The sequence below is a fragment of the Callithrix jacchus genome, chromosome 18 (genome assembly GCF_049354715.1).
Source record: "Callithrix jacchus isolate 240 chromosome 18, calJac240_pri, whole genome shotgun sequence".
In the NCBI taxonomy this organism is placed as follows: Eukaryota; Metazoa; Chordata; class Mammalia; order Primates; family Cebidae; genus Callithrix; species Callithrix jacchus.
Window position 1 is genome coordinate 41,728,861 of NC_133519.1, and position 20,913 is coordinate 41,749,773.

Sequence of the window (20,913 nt, forward strand, 5' to 3'; positions counted from 1 at the left end):
ACCACTGTGCTCAGCTCTGCACTTTTTAAAATTGAGATTTTTAACTTCAGGGCTTTTTTTTTGTTTTGTTTTGTTTTTGATACAGAGTTTTGCTTCTGTTGCCCAGGCTGGAGTGCACTGGTGCGATCTTGGCTCACAGCAACCTCCACCCACTAGGTTCAAGCAATTCTCCTGCCTCAGCCTCCCAAGTAGCTGGGATCACAGGCACGCGTCACCACGTCCAGCTCATTTTTTGTGTTTTTAGTAGAGACAGGGTTTCTCTATGTTGATCAGGCTGGTCTTGAACTTGTGACCTCAGGTGATCTGCCCGCCTCAGCCTCCCAAAGTGCTGGGATTACAGGAGTGAGCCACCGCGCCTGGCTTAACTTTAGTTTTTTAAATAGAGTTTATTACTATTAAATAGAGTCTATTACTAATTAATTACTATTAATAAGGTTAATAGTAATTCTTAAGGTTAGCAGATTCTTTCTGATATGTAAGACCAATAAATATTTATCTGAAATAGTCATGCCAGAATAGTGCATTCATTCAGTCGACAAAAATGGCCTATGATTTTGTTTTGCTTTTTTTAAGGCAAAGAACATGCCTTAGATAGCAGGGCAAATTAACGCATCTAGCAGATCTCTTTGGAGCCATTAGTTTCCCTTTCCTTCAAAGCCCTGTGGTTATTGTTAGTAAAATTCTAGTGAGCAGATCTACAGGAACCTGTAGCTCTTTGTATGTTTCTGTAACATTGCTTTACTGTATCCTATGTTGCTGTTATTTAATAGACCATTCAACACCAGCCAGCCAGTCTCCTCATTCCTCTAACCCAAGCAGTCTGCCCAGCTCTCCTCCAACTCACAACCATAATTCTGTTCCATTCTCCAATTTTGGACCCATTGGGACTCCAGATAACAGGGATAGGAGGACTGCAGATCGGTGGAAAACTGATAAGCCAGGTGAGATCTACATTTCATTGCCAAGCAAAATTGAAAGAAATTTACTCTGTCCTTCCCTGGGGTCTGGCAATTGGCAGTGATAGAATACCTTCTTGAATTTTTCTTATCTCTTTTCATCCCTTAGCCATGGGTGGGTTTGGCATTGATTATCTCTCAGCGACGTCATCCTCTGAGAGCAATTGGCATCAGGCCAGCACTTCAAGTGGCCCCTGGACAGGCCATGGCCCCTCCATGGAGGATTCCTCTGCTGTTCTCATGGAAAGCCTAAAGGTGAGTCAATTTCAGGAACAAGAACCACAAGATTATTACAGCAAAGATGTCTCTGCTTTCATTCATAAACAGGCTTCCTTCTCAGGCGCTCAGAGTTGACTGATGCATAGTACATATATAGCAAAGTCCTAGAAACAGGGTCTGCCCCAGAAGATTCTTGAGTGATAATTTTTAATTTCTGAATTCAGTAGTGGTAAAGCAGTATCTTCGGAGGAACAGAAACAAAGGTTTTAGTTTCATTCTAAGGTTAAGAAAATTCTGATTCATCTTGGAATGTTTGATTTAAGCTTTTTCTGACAAAATAAGACTATCTAATTTTAGAAATGTTTTATTTGCCTAAAACCTTTCTAGTAAATGCCCTTTGTGGTACCACATACAGCTGAGTTTCAGTAAAAAGACCTGACATAAAATGTGATTTCACTTCTGGTTTAAAATTATCTTAATGGAAACTAACCAGCTTTGAGAGTCATAATGACTTTTTCTAATAGCTGGATTTTAGGGGGCAGTGGGGTTGGGCTTTGGGGCTGTATGTATGGCTTTATATTTGACTGGGATTGAAAAGCAAATCCCTTTCAAACAACTGGGCCTTTGACCTCTGCTGACAAGATCTGGGCTGTTTTTCAGTCTATCTGGTCCAGTTCCATGATGCATCCTGGACCTTCCGCTCTGGAGCAGCTGTTAATGCAGCAGAAGCAGAAACAGCAACGGGGACAAGGCACCATGAACCCTCCACACTGAGGCCAAAGTGGCAACCTGGGAATGAAGGCTCCATAAACCATGGCATGTTGGGTTTGCAGGACTGGCCCACACAGTCCCCTGCAGGTGGCAGCCCTCTTTTCTGTTTCTCGCTGTCAAGAGGGTGTAAGTAATCCACCAGCCCGCTGAGTGTGCACGAAATGTTCGCAGTGCAACAAAAAGAAAAATCCATCAGGAACTCTCCGTCCCCCCGGGGCCTTCCGGAGGGAGAGAGAGAAGAACTGCTGTTTATCTCACTCAGTTACTTGGTATCACCGCCTCTCACCTTCTCCATTGTGCATGTCCCCGGCCACATGGGAAGTGAAAGCTGAGAAGGGAAGGCAGATGGGAGAAGCCAATGGGAACTTCTCAGTCCTTTTTTCCTCTTTGGGGAATAAAAATAGGAATCCATTAATGATTGCTTTGCTGACTGAGAATGTAGTTGAAATTATTCCTAAACATCTTTTATTGTTATTACTCTCAGTAGTAAAATATCACACTGAATTCTTCCATACACAGGTGTGCTTCTAGTCAGTGTGTAGCAAGGAAAGCCCCGTTCACTGCTCCTGTGAGAGGCTGGTGGTGACAGGATGGGGAACCGACCTCTTCAGCCAGTGGAAGTGTTCCATAAGGGAGAGTTCAAGGCCTCTGAGAAGGTTCTGGTAGGCCCTCCTCTGGCCTGGAGACTCCAGCAGGAAATGCCCTCCACTCTGTAGGTGCTCGAGCCCCAATCAAGGATGCAGTGTGGATGGTGGTGCTGGGCTGGACTAGCAGGTGACTGCTGGAGGATTTCAAATTATGTTTTTGATTCCTGACATTTTGCAGTCGCATAGCAAGCAGTCTCACAGAAGGCAGGCTAGTCCATTCACAGCCTGGCACATTCTAATAGGTAGAAGCTTTCAGTGTGGTTCTTTTTTGTTCGGTTGGTTTTTGTGCCCCCATTCTACTTCCCACCCTCCTGCCCCGTCTCCATCCTTTCTTTACCTGATGCTGTATGCTAGTAATTGTTTTTATTCCTAATGTGTGTGACATCACATCTTCCCAAGAAGCAACAGCATGGGGTCCAGCAGTTGGGGCCCAAAAGACAGTCTGAAGAGGAAGGAAGAGGCAGTATCTGCATAGCCCACAGAGGGCCCAGGCCCCTGCCAAGCTGCAGTCTCCCAGCCTCTACTTTCAGAGTGAAATTCAAGGCAACATGGACATGTGCACATGACGCACAGAAGAAAACGACGTCGTCCATTTTGGATAAGGCGAAAGAAAGGAAAATAAACTCTTTATTTGATATTTATTAGGAGGAAAGAGGACTGAAAATGTTCTTGGGTAGAAACAGAAGGACAGCATTTCTGTTAGTCATTTCCTGGAAGAGTAATATTTTAAGGGGAAATTATGGAAACAATCTAAATGTTCAATTGCTGTGCTAGTGGTAGGGTTTATTTTCTGGGAGGTGTCTCCTTTGTGTGTCTGTGAGTATGTTTGTGTACACACACATGCCCATCTGCTGTCCCAAAGGGGAGGGGTTGTGTGTGTGAGTGTATGGAGTTAGTGTGGAACTTAAGAGCTGGAACACAGCTGTAGAGCAAAGCACATCCAGGAGCCCCGGTTGTCACTGGAGTCTGGGCAACCCCAGCAAAGAAAAGGGGTGAGATAATGCTCATTGCTCTTCAGAGAGAGTGGTTAGAGCCCCCTCCCCCCAGTATGCTTACATTATTGCTCTTTTAGTTTGACATGGTGTTTGGGTTTTGTTTATAGTTTTTTTGAAAGGTCTGAAAAGGTGAAGCCCCCCACCCAATGGCAATATGAAACCTTTTGTGCTTCTCTTCAGCCTCTTCCCTGTGTCCACGTTTCTCTCCTTGTCCCAAGCCTTTTTCCTACCACCTTTACCCAGTTTGTGTGTTTGAGCTCTGCATTCAGGCAGCTGCAACATTCCAGTGTTTGAACTGTCACTCATTCTTGCGCCCTAGACAAGCTAACCAGGTTTACCATCTCACTCCCAGTAATACCCAGTTCCCATCTAAAGCCCCATTCTGCATGAGAATTTGGTGTCTGGAATGTTTTCTGACTCTCGGGGCGAGATTCCTCGCCTCATCATCCTCACTGTGGAGTAATGAGGAGGGGGAGGAGAATCTTTATCAGAAACTGGTTTTGTGTAGTAAACTTTCTTTTGTGGTTTTGTGTTCTGTTTTGTTTTGTTTTCTGGGTTTTATTTTTTGTTTGTCTGTCTGTGCAAGACCTGCAGCTGCTGAAAATCAGCTTTGCCTTTAATTAAACCATGTTCTCTCCAACCAGATCTGTGTATCGATTATTTCTTTCCTATCCTAAAAGATAAGTATTGAAGAAAATCCAACTTAAAAGACAAGAATTTCAGCTACTCACACATGCAAGGAAAGGCACAGATGGTCAGAACTTGAATATTTTTCAGAGTTATTTTTGCTTTTAGTAGCATTCCAGACCAATGAATTATGGACATTATAATTAATTATAATAGAAAGTGAGTAGAAAGAATTATGATTGTCAGAATTATTCTATTTAATAAAAGAATGACTTAAGGAGTTAACAACCCATCATTTTTATTCCTGTTGTAGCTGTGACTGAGGCAGTCTTTTCCTTGAGTTATGTCCAGAGGTTCCCATGGTAGCTTGCTGGGTCTTCAGCTGTGTGCTGGAAGCCAGTGCAGTAGCTAGCCATAATGCCTGTGCGCTCACCCTGGGCTGGCCTTTCACCTGGGTGTTGATTCGGTCAGCAGTTCACTTCCTTATTCTGCTTTTCACAAGCACCTACACACTTGAAAAATTGTTGGCAAAACAATACATACACGAAGAAGCGGGTAGAGAGAGGAATTAAGGCCAGGCCTTAAGGTCTACTAGTTATACAATCCTTCACTCAAGTTGATCCTGAAAAATTGGACAATGGGGTTAACCAAATCCGATGCATTCTGTTACGCATATTAATATATACAGTCATTCACCATATAACAATGTTTTGGTCAGCAGCAGACTGCATGTATAATAATGCTCCCATAGATTACATTTCTACTGACCTTCTCTGTTTAGATACACAGATACTTACCATTGTGGTATAGTTGCCTACAGTATTCAGCACAGTTACACACCGTACAGGTTTGTAGCCTAGGAGCAGTAGGCTATAGCATCTGGTGTGAGTGCACTCTAGATAGATGTTTGCACAACGCATTTCTCAGAACATGTCTCCATTGTGAAGCAATGCATAACTATTGCCAGGTGTCAGCTAACAAGATACTACTAACCAACTGGTTTCATGAACACTGTTGCTTTTCATCACTTAAATGTCGGTGACACATATTCACTATTGAGTTCGTAACACGTTCCTCTCTGAGAAGTACAAGGTATGTAATGCCAGTATTTTAGTTCTCTGTGGAATTGAGTATTGTATTCCCTGAGAACCTAACTCAGTCCAGGTTTTGTTTAAGCAACAAGAGTTAATGGGAAAAGAAAACAAGTTTATTTGTATATGCCTTATGAATAACCTGTAACGGTATTTCCAGCCTTCAGAGTCAATTACAGTAATGGTTCAGAAACGAATATTTATACTTGGTCCTTGAGCTTAGACTTAGGTGTCTTGATTTTTGAAGACAGGGTTTTTTTAATTGAGGTATGACACAGGAAAGTGCACCAACCAGATATACAGCTTGATGAGTTTTAACAGTGAACACGGCTGAGCAGCCAGCACTCAGAGCAAAAAACCGGATCAGCACCTAGAAGACCCTCTCATGCCCTTTCCAGACACTTCCATCCACTTTTCGTCTCCCCTAACGCCTCCATTCACCTGTCCCCATCCCCTCACCCCTGTGCCCCAAGAAATCATCCTGGGTACTCACGTCATTGCCAAGTAGGTTAAATTTTAACAGGGAATAATTAATGCTTCCAAACTGTAATGTCTCAGTACAGTGTACAGCAGCAGGTGCTAAATTTTTACAAGTAATAGGGCTTCATTTTCAGCTTTGTAGTTTGTGAAACATCCTAGACTTCTCTCGGAGTGCTTTCCAAATCTGTAGTTGCACATTCTTCAACAAAAACTTTGGGGAAAATGCCAACCTTCCCTTTGCACTCCCCTTCCAGCCATTCTTCATTCACTGATAAAAGGAAAAGTACACATCGATTTCTAAAACCAGTGTAGGAAGATTAACCTGTCTGGGTGTTCCACACAGAATATTTTATCGGTCACCCTTCCCCACCCCTAATTGTGATCAACAGGAAAAAGACAGTAATTCAAAGTGGTTTCAGAGTGAACACAGGGGTTAACCATCTTACTGATTTTGTCTTAAATATGATGACGGAGCAAAATGCAGAAGGATGAATTACGTTTTTCAGCAAGTTACCAGATGGAGAAGTAAGGTCAAAGAAACTGCACAATGAATCCTTAGATAGAATTTCCATCCTCCCCACTACCCCCAACCCTCAACAGGGTCTCACTGTCGCCCAGCTGGAGTGCAGTGGCACAATCTGGGCTTATTGCAACCTTCGCCTCCTGGGCTCAAGTGATCCTCCCACCTCAGCCTCCCAAGTAACTGCGACTACAGGCCTGTGCCACCACGCTTGGCTAATTTTTGTATTTATTAGAGACAGATCTCCCCACATTCCACAGGCTGCTCTCAAACTCCTGGGCTCAAGTGATCCGCCCACCTCAGCCTCCCAGAGGTGAGCCACAGTTCCTGGCCCAATTGTTTAAGAAAGGAGAGAATTTTACCTGAGCTTTGTTGGAAATCTTCGTTTTGACTACAGAAAAGGGACATGCCATTGGTTAACCATATTGAAAGGGAAAGTTTGTTAGTAAGCTTTCTTCTTTCCAGGGAACTCCACTAAACAGCTGAGTTGGAGCCAATGATGGGTTAGTACATGTTTGTAAAATATAAAGATTTTAATAGCTCCTATTCGGAGCCTTTAATATAGTACAGGCATTGTACTTAGAAAGTACATTCAGACTTCATAATAACTTGTAGATATTATCCATATTTTACTAAGGAAAAGGAGACCCAGAGAAGTGAATAGCTTGTTCAAAGCCATTCTGCCAGTAAAAATCAGATAACTTAGGTATAATCTCCAAAGCCCACCCACCAGATCACACAGCCAGTTCAAAGTTTGTCATTGTCCATCTAGATCAGACATTGGGGCACTGGTGCCTGGATCCTGCCCCCAGAAATTCTGCTTTAATGTGTGGTGTGACTGGGCAGCAGTTTGTTCACAAGTTCTCTCAGGCAATTCTAAATACAAATCACTGTCGAGTCTTTCTACTTACAGGGTAGGTTGTGGACTGGAAGCATATTAGAAATGAAAAATCCCAGACCCCAACCCAAACCAGAGTCGGGATCCACTTAGGAAGATCCCCAGGTGATTCACGTGCACATTAAAGTTTGAGAAACACTTTGTAGATGAAACCGGCTCATAACTATCGAAAGCAGTTGAACTCCCCTCCTACCCTGACTGCATGCTAAATCCTGCTTTCAATTGAAGTGCTACAACATGGGTACTTCCTCAACTTAGACTTGTACAGATGGGTCATAGTAGTAAGTGCCCTGCTTCTCTCCAGATCTACCCAAAAGGTGGTTTTAGGTGTTCACTCGTTTTATTCCTGCCCCCTCTCCCAAACGATGGACATTTGAGCTGGTTGGTTGGTTTAGGAGACTAGAAAGTGGCACTGGGAGGTGTTCATTCCCAGTTCTTCCCCTGAGTCACCATTCTCTCTTGTTGGAACACTCTGCTTCTCTCTATATATATTTTTTGAAACAGTCCCTGTCACCTAGGCTGGGGTACATGGCACAATCTCAGCTCACTGCAACCTCCGCCTCCCCGATTCAAGTGATTCTCCTGCCTCAGTCTCTCAAGTAGCTGGGACTACACCACCATGCCCAGCTAATATTTTTAGTAGAGATGGGGTTTCACTATGTTGGCCAGGCTGGTCTTGAACTCCTGACCCCAGGTGATCCACCCACCTTGGCCTCCCAAAGTGTTGGGATTACCTATGTAAGCCACCACGCCGGACCTATACTACTCATATTTTTAAGTAATTGCTACACACTTGTATACTCTCTCTACCCCCGTTAACTTTTTTTATTTTTATTTATTTATTTTTGCCACTGAGTTTCACTCTGTCACCCAGGCTGGAGTGCAGTGGCGTCATCTCAGCTCACTGCAACCTCCACCTGGGTTCAAGCAATTCTCCTGCCTCCGCCTCCTGAGTAGCTAGGATTACAGGCATGTACCACCATACCCAGCTAACTTTTGTATTTTTAGTAGAGACGGGTTTTCACCATATTGGCCAGGCTGGTCTTGAACTCCTGGGCCTCAAGTGATCTACCCACCTTGCCTAAGCCTCCCAAAGTGCTAGGACTACAGGTGTGAGCCACCTCACCCAGCCTTCTCCCATTTACTTTAAAATCTCCCACTCTCTTTTTCTATTGGATTTTCTGTTATAATTGATAGTAGTGTTTCACTGCTTTGCACTGGTAGTGCAGACAGACTCAGCGTATGAGCAGGGCTTTTATGATGGGACTTGTTTGTGTCCAGGTAGAGAATTAGGCTGGCAAACCATGAGCTGGAATAGTGTTTCTCTGAATGTAGGCAGTAGACCACCATCAACTGGAAACTTGGTAGAAACGCAAGTTGGTAGGCCCCGTGCCCAGACCTGAATCAGAATCTCTGGAGGCTGGGCCCAGGAATTGATTTAACAAACTCTCCAAGGGATTCTTAGAACTTTCCACTTTTAAGAGGTGGGTCTTGCTATATTGCCCAGTCAACATCCTTGAACTCCTGGCCTCAAGTGATCCTCCTACCTCAGCCTCCCTAGTAGCTAGAATTACAGACAAACTGTTTCCATTTTTAGTCTGTTCATTCCAAACAGAATCAAGAAAGTCTCCAGAGACACAGGGTAGTTCTGAATAGCTGGTTTTCAAGGCAAAATTTACCTACTTCTCTCTTTGAAAAGTACATTAATTCAAAGAACTATGGTTTGCAGAATGTCATATGGCTTGACGCAAAGGCAGAATGATTCCAGCCAATGTGTTACCATTGGGAATGAGAATCCATGCTTTCCAAAGCATACTCATTCCTTAATAACTGACATGTTCCCACCGACCCGGTGCGGTGGCTCATGCCTGTAATCCCAGCACTTTGGGAGGCTGAGGCAGGTGGATCACTTGAGGCCAGGAGTTCGAGACCGGTCTGGTCAACATGGCAAAACCCCATCTCTACTGAAAATACAAAAGTTAGCTAGGCATGATGGCAGGTACCTGTAATCCCAACAACTCAGGAGGCTGAGGCAGGAGAATCGCTTGAACCTGGGAGCCAGAGGTTGCAGTGAGCCAGATTGCACCACTCCATTCCAGCATGGGTGACAGAGAGAGACTGTGTGGTTTTTTGTTTTGTGTTTTGAGACAATCTCAGCTACTTGTTGCTTTCCTGGCTACTAGAGCAAGACACAGGGAACGTCTGAGCACTCAGCTTTGCTCTCTCCAGCTAAATGCTAGAAAGGAGGTTGAAAACACGGGCCAAAGTTTTGTTTGTAGGTTATTGATGTTTTCTTCTCTCTGCCCTTGACCTTGTTTCTGCTAACATGTAAATTTGTTTCAATAATCTTGGAGTAGCACTTACCCTTTGATAGCACCAGGATTATATCCCCTTCCTGAAACTCCAGGTCCTCTGGTTGGGTAGCTTCATAACTGAAGAGTGCCACCACTTGGCTGCCTTCCTTAAGCTGAGGTTCTGTTGTATGGTTATTAGCATCAGCTTTTTCATTTTCCTTAGGTTCATCTGGAAAGCCTTGGTCACCCTGAAATAATAAAGGGCCTGTTAATTTCCCAATTTCCTGCCCGGCCCATTTTCTTTCTCCTAGTGAGAACCTGCCTTGCTGCCTCCAAGGCTAATGCAGAGTGATAAAGAACATTCCAGTGACTCCTGAGCCTGGATTAAGTTGCAAAAACATTGTTGGGAGTTTTAAGAGGGTTGTCTATGTGTAGCCACCAAATAGGTTGAAGCTCCTATCAAAGGAAAATTTTAATTAAAAGTTGAAGTGAAGTAGTTCACATTTACAGCAGAACTCATTCTAGGAAGAATCTTTTTAAGAAGATGCAAAGACAGCTGGAAAACCTAAAGTGACCTTTCGGATTTCCAAGAGACCCCTTACACTCACACTCACTCCTACCCCCAGGGTACTGGGGCCTTTTGTCTCAGCCAGAAACGCCAGGGAGCCTCATCCCCAGGGGCTATTTACACACTGCCCTTCTCTAGGTTCCTTATCTTTCACTCTTCCTCTCCCACATTTCTTTTTCTTTTCCAGGAAACATTTGTCTCTGACTTGAGTGGGAATCTACCAAAGACCCCCTTCCTTTAAACGCCTCTGCCCAGCTGTGAAGATGAGGTTTGCAGGAAGGACTCGGCCTCTATGGTGGCTCCAGGCCAGGATGAGCCAGAATAGCTTTCCTGCTTGCTCATTTCTACATCTCCAAATCCACTAGTAGGTAGAAAACAGCAGCTCCCCCAAGGATTCACATATGAACTGTTTGGTATGATACTCCCTCCACCCTACACCAGTGGAACTGCAAATGCCACAGCCTAAAAATGCAAAGTCAGAAAAACAGGTGAATAGAGAGCTGAAACTTCTGAAATAGCCCAAATTAACAGCTTCGGTCAGTGGAGACTGGCCTCATTAATGCTGTATCAGGGTTGTCTCCAGCCTCAGGACTGGATGGGAGCTGATTCTTCAGGAAGATCCGGCTATCCTAGCTCAGCCCCGCTGCCTTGCTCATATGCCTCATAACCATTCTTTCAAAGCAAGACTTGACTCTCTGCCCTGCTCATGGCAGCATCCAAGTGTTCAAGGCCTTCCACGGTATGTCGCCTTTCCAGCCTGTCTCCCTCCACCCTCCCCATCGCATCCAGGAACACTGAGCCCCTTTCCTCACGATGCTGACTTTGATGGAGTTCCCTTTCCATCTGTATAATGCGTCCTTTCCTCCTCCACCTCACGAATTTCTTACTGTTTTACGGTGAAACATCACGATGATCTCAGCAGCATTTTCCTCAGGAAGACAGCTCCTACCTGTGTCACTTCCCTCTGGCAGTTCCGGGTTAAATAGTTTACCACATGCTTCCGTAACACAGTATGCCATTTCTGAACCTCCATCGGTTTACAAGACATGAGGCTTCCCGTGCCTGCCTATCTGCGGAGCCCTAGGTGCTCAGCAAGTCCTTGCTGAAAAATGTCACTAGCAAACAACCCAAATGAGTATCCACACAATGTTATACCATTGAGCAATCAAAAGGGCGAGACTAGTGAAACAAAAAGACTGCACACACTGTACAATCCACTCACATGAAATTCTGTAAAAGGCAAAAGTATATTTAGAGAAAGAAGACAGGTGGGAGGGAATTAACATCAACAACAAAAAGAAATGGCAACTTTTCCTCTGGAGACCAATGGACAGAGTTCAGAGTCTTACCTTGTTGCTACCATTAATGCTTCTAGCCTCTAACTTTCCAACTGACTCCCATTGTTCTTACTTGAAAGTCAGACTTCAGGCTAGTAAGACCTCAGGCTAATCAGATAGCCTGCCCTGGTCCCATCAGTACAGTGGGGTAGTTAGGAATAGAGGCAGGCCCTGAAATCAAAATGCCTGCCTGCGTTCAGCCCCAGTACTGACCAGCTGTTTAATCTTGGTCAAGCTGCTTGACCTCTCTTTGCCTTGTTTCCTAAATTATAAAATGGGAAAATAATGTCTACTTCACAGAGTTGTGAAGATTGTAAGAACTAACACACAGAATGCACTTTGCACAGTGTCTCACATGGGAAGTTCTCAGTAGATACTTGTTGTTAATAGGTTGTTACCCAAATCATCTCTTTGTGAAATGCTATTTTCTTTCACCCTCATGTGGAAAGTGTTCTTCCTCATGTTAACTTGAGAAGGTTGGCCAGGTGCAATGGCTCATGCCTATAATCCCAACACCTTGGGAGGCTGAGGTGGAAGGACTGCTTGATCCCAGGAGTTTGAGACCAGCCCAGGCAATAGAGTGAGACTATATCTACTGTAAACAAAACAATGTTTAAAGTAGCCATCTGTGGTGGTTCACATCTGTAGTTCCAGCTACTCAGGAGGCTGAGGTGGGAGGATTGCTTGAGCCCGGGAGGTGAAGGTTGCAGTGAGATTGCACCACTGCACTCCAGCCTGGGTGACAGAGCAAGATGAAAGACAGACACAGAGAAAGAAAGAAAGAGAGGGAGGGACGAAAGAAAGAGAAAAGAAAGAAAGGAGAGAGAGGAAGAAGGAGGTAGGGAGGGAAGGAAAGAAAGAAAAGAAACAGCTTAAGAAGGTGAAGAATGGCTCTGAGCTCAGCCCTAAGCTATGACAGTGATGGACGGGATGTTTGACAGTCAGGCAGGAAGCAGAGGAGGGTGCGGGAGGCTTTCTGTGGGCTCTTGCCCAGCTGGGCCTGCTCTTCTCTTGTGGGAAACTCTCTCCCTGCTGCAACTGGAGTGAGGATGCAGGTAAAAGGGAGGCAGAGCTGTGACTTGTTAACCCACTATATCCTCAACACCATGCATAGTGCCCAGTACACAGAAGGTGCTGGGTAAATGTCAAATTGTTGAGTAAGTGGACCAGTGGAAATGTAAGCTTAGATGCCCTCACTGCACTCACCACTGTGTTCTCACACCACAGAGTCAGGCAGTAGTTTTTCACTTGGCCCCAGGCATCCTTCATGCTGTCTTCTGAAAGGGGCACCAGCTCATTGCTGTCCCGAGGCCGATAGCTGGGTGGGGATAATGAGTAAGTCAGAGAACATGATCACAAACACCATCCTCTTCTTCCGTCCTCCAGGCCAGCACAAGGTCCCCACCGTACTCCTCACAGCTGCCCGCATGGAGCTCACCTCAGCTTAGTGTGTTCCAGCCGGAGCTCCAGTTTCTTAGACACCATGTCCCGGACCTGGCTGTAGGGGAGCCCGGGCCGAGTCTCCATGACTACCGTGTACTTGTAGTGCACCTTGAGTGTGTAGGGCATGGGAACACTGAGCTTCACTTCCTGAGTGGGGAGGAAGCAGAGGGAACTCCTGAGTGTCGGAGGCTTTCTCTCAACATCCCAGGTCACCGCAGCTTTGTGATTTGGCACTGGGGTACCCATGCAGCAGGGGAGAGGCCAATAAGTAACCAGTTTCATCACAGCCTAAAAGGCCTTCTAGAGGTCCTTTAGCCGACCTGTGCTTGGACAGGAATTCCTCTTGAGCAGGATCTGGCCCACCATCTTGGGACGCAGGAAATGTGTGCATGATAGTGGGGGAGGCTGTTAAGAGGTCCCTCGCCCGTGGACTCTAAGGTAGCAACTGGTTTGACCCTTCCACTGGGGCTCTTTCTACATGTAGACAGGTATGTCTGTGGTTGATAGCCCAATCTCTCCCATCTTCTACCACTTGAAACAATACAAGGGAAAAATGTTACCTTAGGCTCTTCTTGTTTCTGACCTAAATGGAAAAAGCAGGGAGTAAAACAAAAGATGACGATGAATGAACACGCTTGGCCAGCCCCTGCCACACACAGATGAAACCTCTTCAAACAGGGCCCCCAACCTCTTACCCTTTAATCTGTGGAGGAATTATGAACCTTAGTAAACTGTGGTTTTCCCATCTAACCCTGGGAAAGCATGAAGGTCACGAACACATAAACAAACTCAGTCTCTGCTTCCAGGGAGCCTGTAGGTAATTATCAAAGGACCAGCATATCCTCACCAACCCACGAGGTTGGTGGGGCTCCCAAAAGTCAGTTAAACCCGCAGGATCCAAAGCAATGAAAATCAGGAGTACAAGGTGAGCCAGAGGCCATAGGAAGAACTATTAGAGCCACTTATCCTCACCTGATTCTTTATTTGTGTATGTTTCCTAAAGTGCATCATATATCAATGTAATATAATTTATGTAAGAGAAGCATGCACAAAGATATTTACTATAGGGGGTACATGATCAGAAAAGACCATTGATCGCCAATCTGGCTGATCATTAGAATCACATGGGAAGTTTTTTTCTAAAATACGAATTCCCAAGCCTCATTCCAGTCCTAAATAATCAAGAACCAGTAGCCTAGGACCCCGTATTCACAAAATCATCCTAGGTTTATATGTGATCCTTGATGAGCCTCTAGACAAACGATAACAATGAAAAGGCTGTCAAGGACATTGAGCTGGAGCAATGGCTCCATTTGAATATGGAATATACATTATATAACGTTATATGAACGTTAAGTGTCCTGGATACCATGATTCTATTGTGATTATTCAGGGGCCTGTGTTTTTGCAGATATGTAGGGTGAAGTGGCACGAGTCTGTAACTCATTTTCAACTGGCTTGGGGGAAAAAATAGAATGCAGCAGGGCCAATTCATGGTGCAAAATGTTAACAATTGGTGAGTGAAGTGAAAGATATTCTGAAGTGTATTGTATTCTACTGTCACCTTTTCTGTAAGTCTGATGTTTTTCAAAATAAAAATGGGGGAAGGGACATCTGAAGAGATTGTGATGGTCAGACATGTGTGGCAATCATCGATGTGGAATCTGGCCAACCACTTACTCTGTGCACCTCTACCAAGCACTTATCCAAGATCTGCTTCAAGTGCGTGAATGGTAAGAAGCCCGTCACTTCCCAAGACAGCCCTCTCCACACCAGGAAACAGCCTTTCGGAGAGAACATTTCTGTTTCACATCTGCCCATTGGTGCTTTGTTCACCCTCAGGGCTCCACAGAACAGTTTCTTTTCCAGATACAGTGCCTCAGTCATTTGAAGACAGTCACTCTATGCCCCTCTGAGGTAAACTTGTACAGCTACTTCAACTTTTCTTCCTGAGACGTGGTTTCAGTACCTAACGATCAAGGGGTTTGGTGACTAGGTGAGTCACTCAGAGACCAGCTACATTCACCCAAGCCTGGTGAGTGCTCTGCAGCAGGCAGGGAGAGAGGGCACTGATTTCATGTTTGGGGTGGGTGGGTAGTGCAGGAAAGGAGGGTTCTGGGGCTGTGTGGTCATTAGCTGAGTGACATGTTGGGAAAAGAAGAAACCAGAACTTCCTGGAAGGCGGGGAGAGGAACTCAGGAAGCAGCCTGGTATGCTCCTGCACCCAGAACAAGGCTGCTGCTCCAAGACAACTCACCTGGTGACAACTGGGGTCTTCCAGGGGCTTTGGAACTAGGAGGAGCTGGGATGTCAGACTCTGGAGAGCTTTCCTCCTGAAAGCAACAGGGAGTGATGATGAAAGTTCCCAGGCAGGGGAGGATGTGGGAAGATCCCCCTACAGAGGCTCCAGGAAAAGGAGCCAGATGGAAATAACTTCCTAAAAGTTGGAATGGCACTGACATTTGAGAAAGACAAAGGAAAATGTTGCCCCAAAGAGGAGGCAGGGTTGGCCTGATGAAAACGAAAACCACAGTGGAGAGAAGAACCCTAACCCGCTAAAACGCTCTCGCTGCTTGGGCATCTGTTTCAGCCATATTGGAAATCCATTGCACGTGGGGTAGGACTGAGCTCTTGTTTCCACTGCAGAGGGCACTGAGAAAGGCATCTGAGACTTTCCAAAGCATCTGGATATAGTGACTCTGACCAGGGAGGGTGGAGCTCATATACAACTGGTCACACAGTCTGGAGAGAGACAGGCTCCACTGCCGTCGAGTCACTTACAGGGCTGCTCAGATCCAACAAAGACAGCCCTCTAGGCCTGGCAGAAGGACAGACTTTTGAAGTGTGAGGAAGGGATTCAGTTTAGAAGCAGTGGCTGGCAAGGCCCACTCTGATTCAAAGCTCTAAAGCAGATCTCATTATATTATTTTTATTTGTATAGAGGTGGCATCTCTCTATTTTGCTCAGGCTGGTCTCAGACTCCTGAGCTCAAGTGATCCTCTCACCTCAGCCTCCCAAAGTGCTAGGATTACAGGTGTGAGCAACTGTGCCCGGCCTCATTGCATTTCTAATGGCATTGTACCAGCCAACACATTGACCTTCTTCCAGGTGAAGCAGACACACCTGGGAAGCCCTATCCCTCACATACTGTAGGCTTTGCTTCCCAAGTCACTTCTGACCAGGAAGAGTCGCAAAGGTGGATGGACCCAATGGGACCTATGGATGCCTTCAACTTAGCACATCTGGGCTTTTTTCCCTCATTCCCAGGTTCAGCTCTGGGCAGCTGGTGCCATCTCAAGGCAGGCTCAAGACTGGTGAGTCTTTCTCCAGGGGCCCCGACAGCACCTCTTTACACTGCTCCTCTTCCCCTCTAGGGAGAGATCTCTAAATGGTGGGAGGAAATGGGTCAGGCCTTGGCATGGCATTACCTGGGGCTGCTGCTGAGGGTGGATCCGCAGCTCAACTGGTTCAAGGTAGTTGCAGGGAACAAGCCCCTTCTGCAGTGCAGCGTCACAGAATCAGAAAGGGAAAATAGAGATGTGCTCATCAGTACCCACACCACACAACAGCCAGAGTCCTGGGGAAGGATGGCGAGCACACACAAAAAATCTGGCTGGTCTGCACAGAAGGCAGCAGATACTGCTCTACAGAAAGACTGCATGTGCTGCCGGGATCCCACGCCCATCACACTGCTCCCAGTCCTCTGCATACCTGCCCGTTGAACATGACCGTGGCCCAGTTGTCATTGCCCTTCTTCAAGACAAAGACAATGTTCCCTGGCATGACCTGGAGCTCTTCTTGTGTCTCAGGCACAAACCCGAACAGCACACGGTGAGCCTCCCCTTCCAGAGCCCTGCGGGGGGTTGACACAAGATCCAGCCCACATGCCCTCACACAAGCACAGTGAACTTGGAGCCAGGGACTTGGCTCCAGCCTGGGTCTAACTCCACACCTAACTGCAACTGCCTAGGTGACACTGAGCCTGCCTGGGCTCCCAAGAGGTCTTGGTAAGAAACTGGTGTACACATGCTCATAACCATATATGCAGAGGGACAAGAATAAAATTAAAAAGCCACAACACTAGATAGTGAGGCCTTACAATCCTCATCCTCCCTTCCCTTCTGAGGAGGAAGGTCCCTGGCTGGGTCATCTCATCCAGCTCCTGCGGCTGGGCTGGGGTGGATCAGATGACTCTGGTCAGGGGAACAGCATAAGGTGGAAGTCAAGTGAGAGCCATCTGGGCGAGAAAGACAGGTGGGAGAAGAGGGAGGAGAACCACCTAGAGCCAGCACTGGGCCAGGGTAAGGAGACTGTGAGGAAGGGAGGTGACGGGCAGCGTGCGGGATGCTCCTAGAGTGCTGTGAGGCTGCCCAGCTGCGGTGGTGCCGTGTCGATTCCCTCAGGGCTGACCACGCTTCTAGGCTCTGGGGCTCTGACTGGTGTCACTTTGGAAGGCGTGACTGAGAGCTGGCGTTCGGGTTTCAGGCTTCCCTCCCTTTACTCCCTGCTCCGTTACTTCTTCCTCAGCCCTTCCTTGTTTCCAGACAGCATGTCTATTCCTGTAGGAATTACAGGCCCTTCCAGATGACAGGGAGTTTAGGAACGAGCTCATCCAGCGCCCTCATTTTTGTAGTTGCTTTGGTACTTTTGTCACTTTTTATTTATTTTTATTTTTTGAGACAGAGTGTTACTCTGTTTCCCAGGCTGGAGTGCAGTGGCGTGATCTCGACTCACTACAACCTCTGCTTCCCCAGTTCAAGTAATTCTCCTGCATCATCCTCCCAAGTAGCTCCCAACAGGCACACATCACCACCTACAGCTAATTTTTGTATTTTTAGTAGAGATGGAATTTTGCCATGTTGGCCCGGCTGGTCTCGAACTCCTGACCTCAAGTGATCTGCCCACCTTCATCTCCCAAAGTGCTGGGATTACAGGCATGAGATGTGAGCTAGCGCACAGGCCAATCACTTTGTGAAACCTACTTTTTGGGTGGGGGGACCAGGCATGCTTCATTACTTAGAGGGAATTCTTAAGAAAGCTGTAGGTTATGTCACCCTTTGTTTTTCATCTTACAGAAGAAGGACTTCCTTTTCTTGAGTCCTTCCCCTTTACTTCTTCAGAAAACACAAGCCAATAGGGAGTGGAAAGTGCTTGCACAGGAAAAAGGACGCCATTACAGCTTCCTGTCTCCAGAGAGCTCTGCTTGACCGCATCAGTGGGGGCTGTGGCCAGTGGAAACTGAACTCCTACCTGAGGTCAGCGTCCTGGCCCCTAGGGTAGCTATGTTCCACAGGCACCACTCCCCTTTGGCAACAACTCCTTGCCAGGTGGGCGGCTGTGCATGTGAACAGGGGCCACTGGGACACCATGTAGCTGCAGCCAGGTCCCGATGCCTCACCCCATCACAGCCAAGACTCCACCCCCACCATATCATTCTGTTCTAACCTTGATAACAGAAGAGACCTGACATTCTAGAAAATTCCACAAGATTTACACCCTGACCCGAGTTTCATCTTCATCCCTCCCTTTCTTGCTATCAGTTCAGGCTTGGAGCCTGGATATTCTGCATATGGATTTAAATCTAACTTACCTGAAGATCTCTGGAGTTTTAGGTCTGGGCGGAGGCTCAGCTGCCTGTTGAACATTCAGGAGAAGTGAAAATGCAAAAGGCAATGAGGGAAAGCAGGGAGAGAGAACAAATGGCTAATGATAACTCAAGCATTCTTCCAGACCAGAAAATCAAATAATGCATTATTGACTGATGGGAACACTGTCTTGGGAGAGGGCACAGTCGCCCTGACTGAACACTGGGAAATTACACCTCCCACCAGCTCCCCAGGTGCAGGTTTCACTAGCACCGCAATTCATTTAGAGCCAGAGCTAGTTTCTAGGCTAGCTCTCACACGGCAACATGGTGTCACAAGAGTGCTTCGACCTTGAGCTCTGTCCTTTTCCTAGGACAGTTGCCAAAAGCTCTGTTCTGTAATTAATGTCTACTACATCACATGACACTTCTGAGTATTTTTTAATTAATTTTTTTTTTTTGAGATGGAATCTCCCTCTGTCGCCCAGGCTGGAGTGCAGTGGCGTGATCTCAGCTCACTGCAACCTCTGCCTCCCAGGTTCAAGTGATTCTCCTGCCACCACACCCTGCTAATATTTGTATTTTCAGTAGAGATGGGGATTTCACCATGTTGGTCAGGCTGGTCTGGAACTCCTGGACTCGAGTGACCTGCTCACCTCAACCTCCCAAAATGCTGGGATTATAGGTGTGAGCCACTGTTCCTGGTCACTTCTGAGCATTTAAAATTGACACAGGATCCACTGACTGGGCAAAGATCTCCCCCGTTCTACACTGGATACTATGGAGTCCAGTGATCTTGGCTGTGTTCCCCTCATGGTCCTCTGGCTGGGCTGAAGCTGAAGGGACTTCAGCAAGGCTTTCATCAACTTTATTGTAAAGAAAGAGATCACAGACTCTAGATCTGGAACACACACTCCCTGCTCAGAAAACCCGCCCTTGCTGGTACTGGCCAGTGCTCTTCCCGTGATGGTTTCATTGCCACAGAGCTTTTTACTTCCTCTACATGCGCCTCCTTCCCTTCGCAAGGAAGTACTGTCTGCATTTCTAGCTTCACTGTCATCCAGTTCATCTGAGCCCACCTCTCCAAGCCCAGTTTGGGCAGAAAAAGGGTTCACACTCTCTGTGTTCCCAGGGGAACCCCTGCACATGGGTGATGGGTAGAGCCAGGAGAGCCCAAACCTCAGGCCCAGGCCCCACAGGGTTCCCCACTTGCCCCTGTACCCAAGAAGAGGCTTTGTTAACAAGCCTTCCATCGCTTGTGTTTCAGCTTCCTGAGAGAATGGGTGAGGCTTCAGAGAGGATCAGCACATCTCTTTAGAGATGTGAAGACTGACATTTGGGGTGAAGCAGGAGAGTCGGCTTCAGAGGACTTGGGGTGAAGTCTGACACTGCCTCATTTCCTTACCAGCCATGGAACTCGGGACTGCAGGAGGGCAGACAGATCCCTTCAGCTGCACTGAGGGCCACTTGAAGGAGCCTTACAAGAAGGCAGCTCAGCACACACAGTCTCTCTCCCCAGTTGGATGCTCACAGAAAGCTCTCGAGAACCAGGCCCATGGAGAAGGTCAGGAATGCCTCACCTGTGGTTGCAGAGGGGCAAAACCAGAGAAACTGTCTTGATCCACCACAGACGCCACAACCTGAAATCAAGGACAGGAGGGTGTGAGGTTCTGCCAGAGCTGTTTCCATTCTTCTGGGTGTCCCTCCTTGCTCATGTCCTGAGCCTGGTTTCAGACGTGGACAGTAACTAAGGATTAGATTCCTGATCCTCTGGATTAGGAGTTCAGCAACTGAAGAAACAAGTATTCACCCAACCCCTGCTAACACAGGCTTGCTTTCTCCTCTCTTAAAATAATGTTTTTATTGAGGTGCAATTTGTATAACGCCAAATGAACTTTTTTTTTTTTTTTTTTTGAGATGGAGTCTCACTCTGTTGCCAGGCTGAAGTGCAGTGGCACGATCTCAGCACACTGCAACCTCCACCTCTGGGTTCAAGCAATTCTCCTGTCTCAGCCTCCCAAGTAGCTGGAACTGCAGGTGTGCGCCACCACACTCAGCTAATGTTTCTATTTTTAGTAGAGGTGGGGTTTTGCCATGTTGGCCAGGCTGGTCTCAAACTTCTGACCTCAGGTGATCTACCCACCTCACCCTCCCAAAGTGCTGGGATTACAGGCGTGAGCCACCATGCACGGCTCAAATTAGTCATTTTAAAGTGAATGATTCAGTGGCATTTGTCACATTCACAATGCTGTGCAACTACCGCCTCTAATTCCAAAACATTTTCATCACTCCAGAAGAAAATGCTGTACCCATTAAGCAGTTAGTCCACATGCCCCTTCCCCCTAAACTGGCAACAACCACTTCGCTTTCTATGACTGACTTAAGCCCCCTTCTCTGAGTTTTAAAAATCAGATTTTCATCATTCATTCATATAATAATGAAAACATTTTTGCTGAGAGCTGTTATGTGTCTAGCTCTGTGCC

The 20,913-nt window shown here is 46.5% G+C and overlaps 2 protein-coding genes across 14 annotated transcripts in view; one reads left to right on the forward strand and one right to left on the reverse strand.

Annotated features, from left to right (window-relative positions):
- The window catches only part of SMG7 (SMG7 nonsense mediated mRNA decay factor), an 80,611-nt gene extending 76,380 nt beyond the window's left edge, over nucleotides 1–4,231 (forward strand). For all 12 annotated transcript variants that reach the window (XM_008984855.5, XM_035280220.3, XM_035280219.3 and 9 more), the window contains 3 exons: nucleotides 771–941; nucleotides 1,066–1,211; nucleotides 1,836–4,231. In XM_008984855.5, the coding sequence (XP_008983103.1) occupies nucleotides 771–941; nucleotides 1,066–1,211; nucleotides 1,836–1,949 (431 nt within the window). In that variant the 3' untranslated portion in view covers nucleotides 1,950–4,231. The remainder of the gene's footprint in view (nucleotides 1–770; nucleotides 942–1,065; nucleotides 1,212–1,835) is intronic.
- Nucleotides 4,232–4,451: 220 nt separating this feature from the next.
- The window catches only part of NCF2 (neutrophil cytosolic factor 2), a 70,715-nt gene continuing 54,253 nt past the window's right edge, over nucleotides 4,452–20,913 (reverse strand). For both annotated transcript variants that reach the window (XM_078355111.1, XM_035280233.3), the window contains 10 exons: nucleotides 20,011–20,070; nucleotides 18,437–18,480; nucleotides 16,558–16,699; nucleotides 16,275–16,343; nucleotides 15,104–15,179; nucleotides 13,407–13,429; nucleotides 12,842–12,993; nucleotides 12,610–12,721; nucleotides 9,569–9,746; nucleotides 4,452–6,054 (listed from right to left, as the gene is read on the reverse strand). In XM_078355111.1, the coding sequence (XP_078211237.1) occupies nucleotides 5,942–6,054; nucleotides 9,569–9,746; nucleotides 12,610–12,721; nucleotides 12,842–12,993; nucleotides 13,407–13,429; nucleotides 15,104–15,179; nucleotides 16,275–16,343; nucleotides 16,558–16,699; nucleotides 18,437–18,480; nucleotides 20,011–20,070 (969 nt within the window). In that variant the 3' untranslated portion in view covers nucleotides 4,452–5,941. The remainder of the gene's footprint in view (nucleotides 6,055–9,568; nucleotides 9,747–12,609; nucleotides 12,722–12,841; nucleotides 12,994–13,406; nucleotides 13,430–15,103; nucleotides 15,180–16,274; nucleotides 16,344–16,557; nucleotides 16,700–18,436; nucleotides 18,481–20,010; nucleotides 20,071–20,913) is intronic.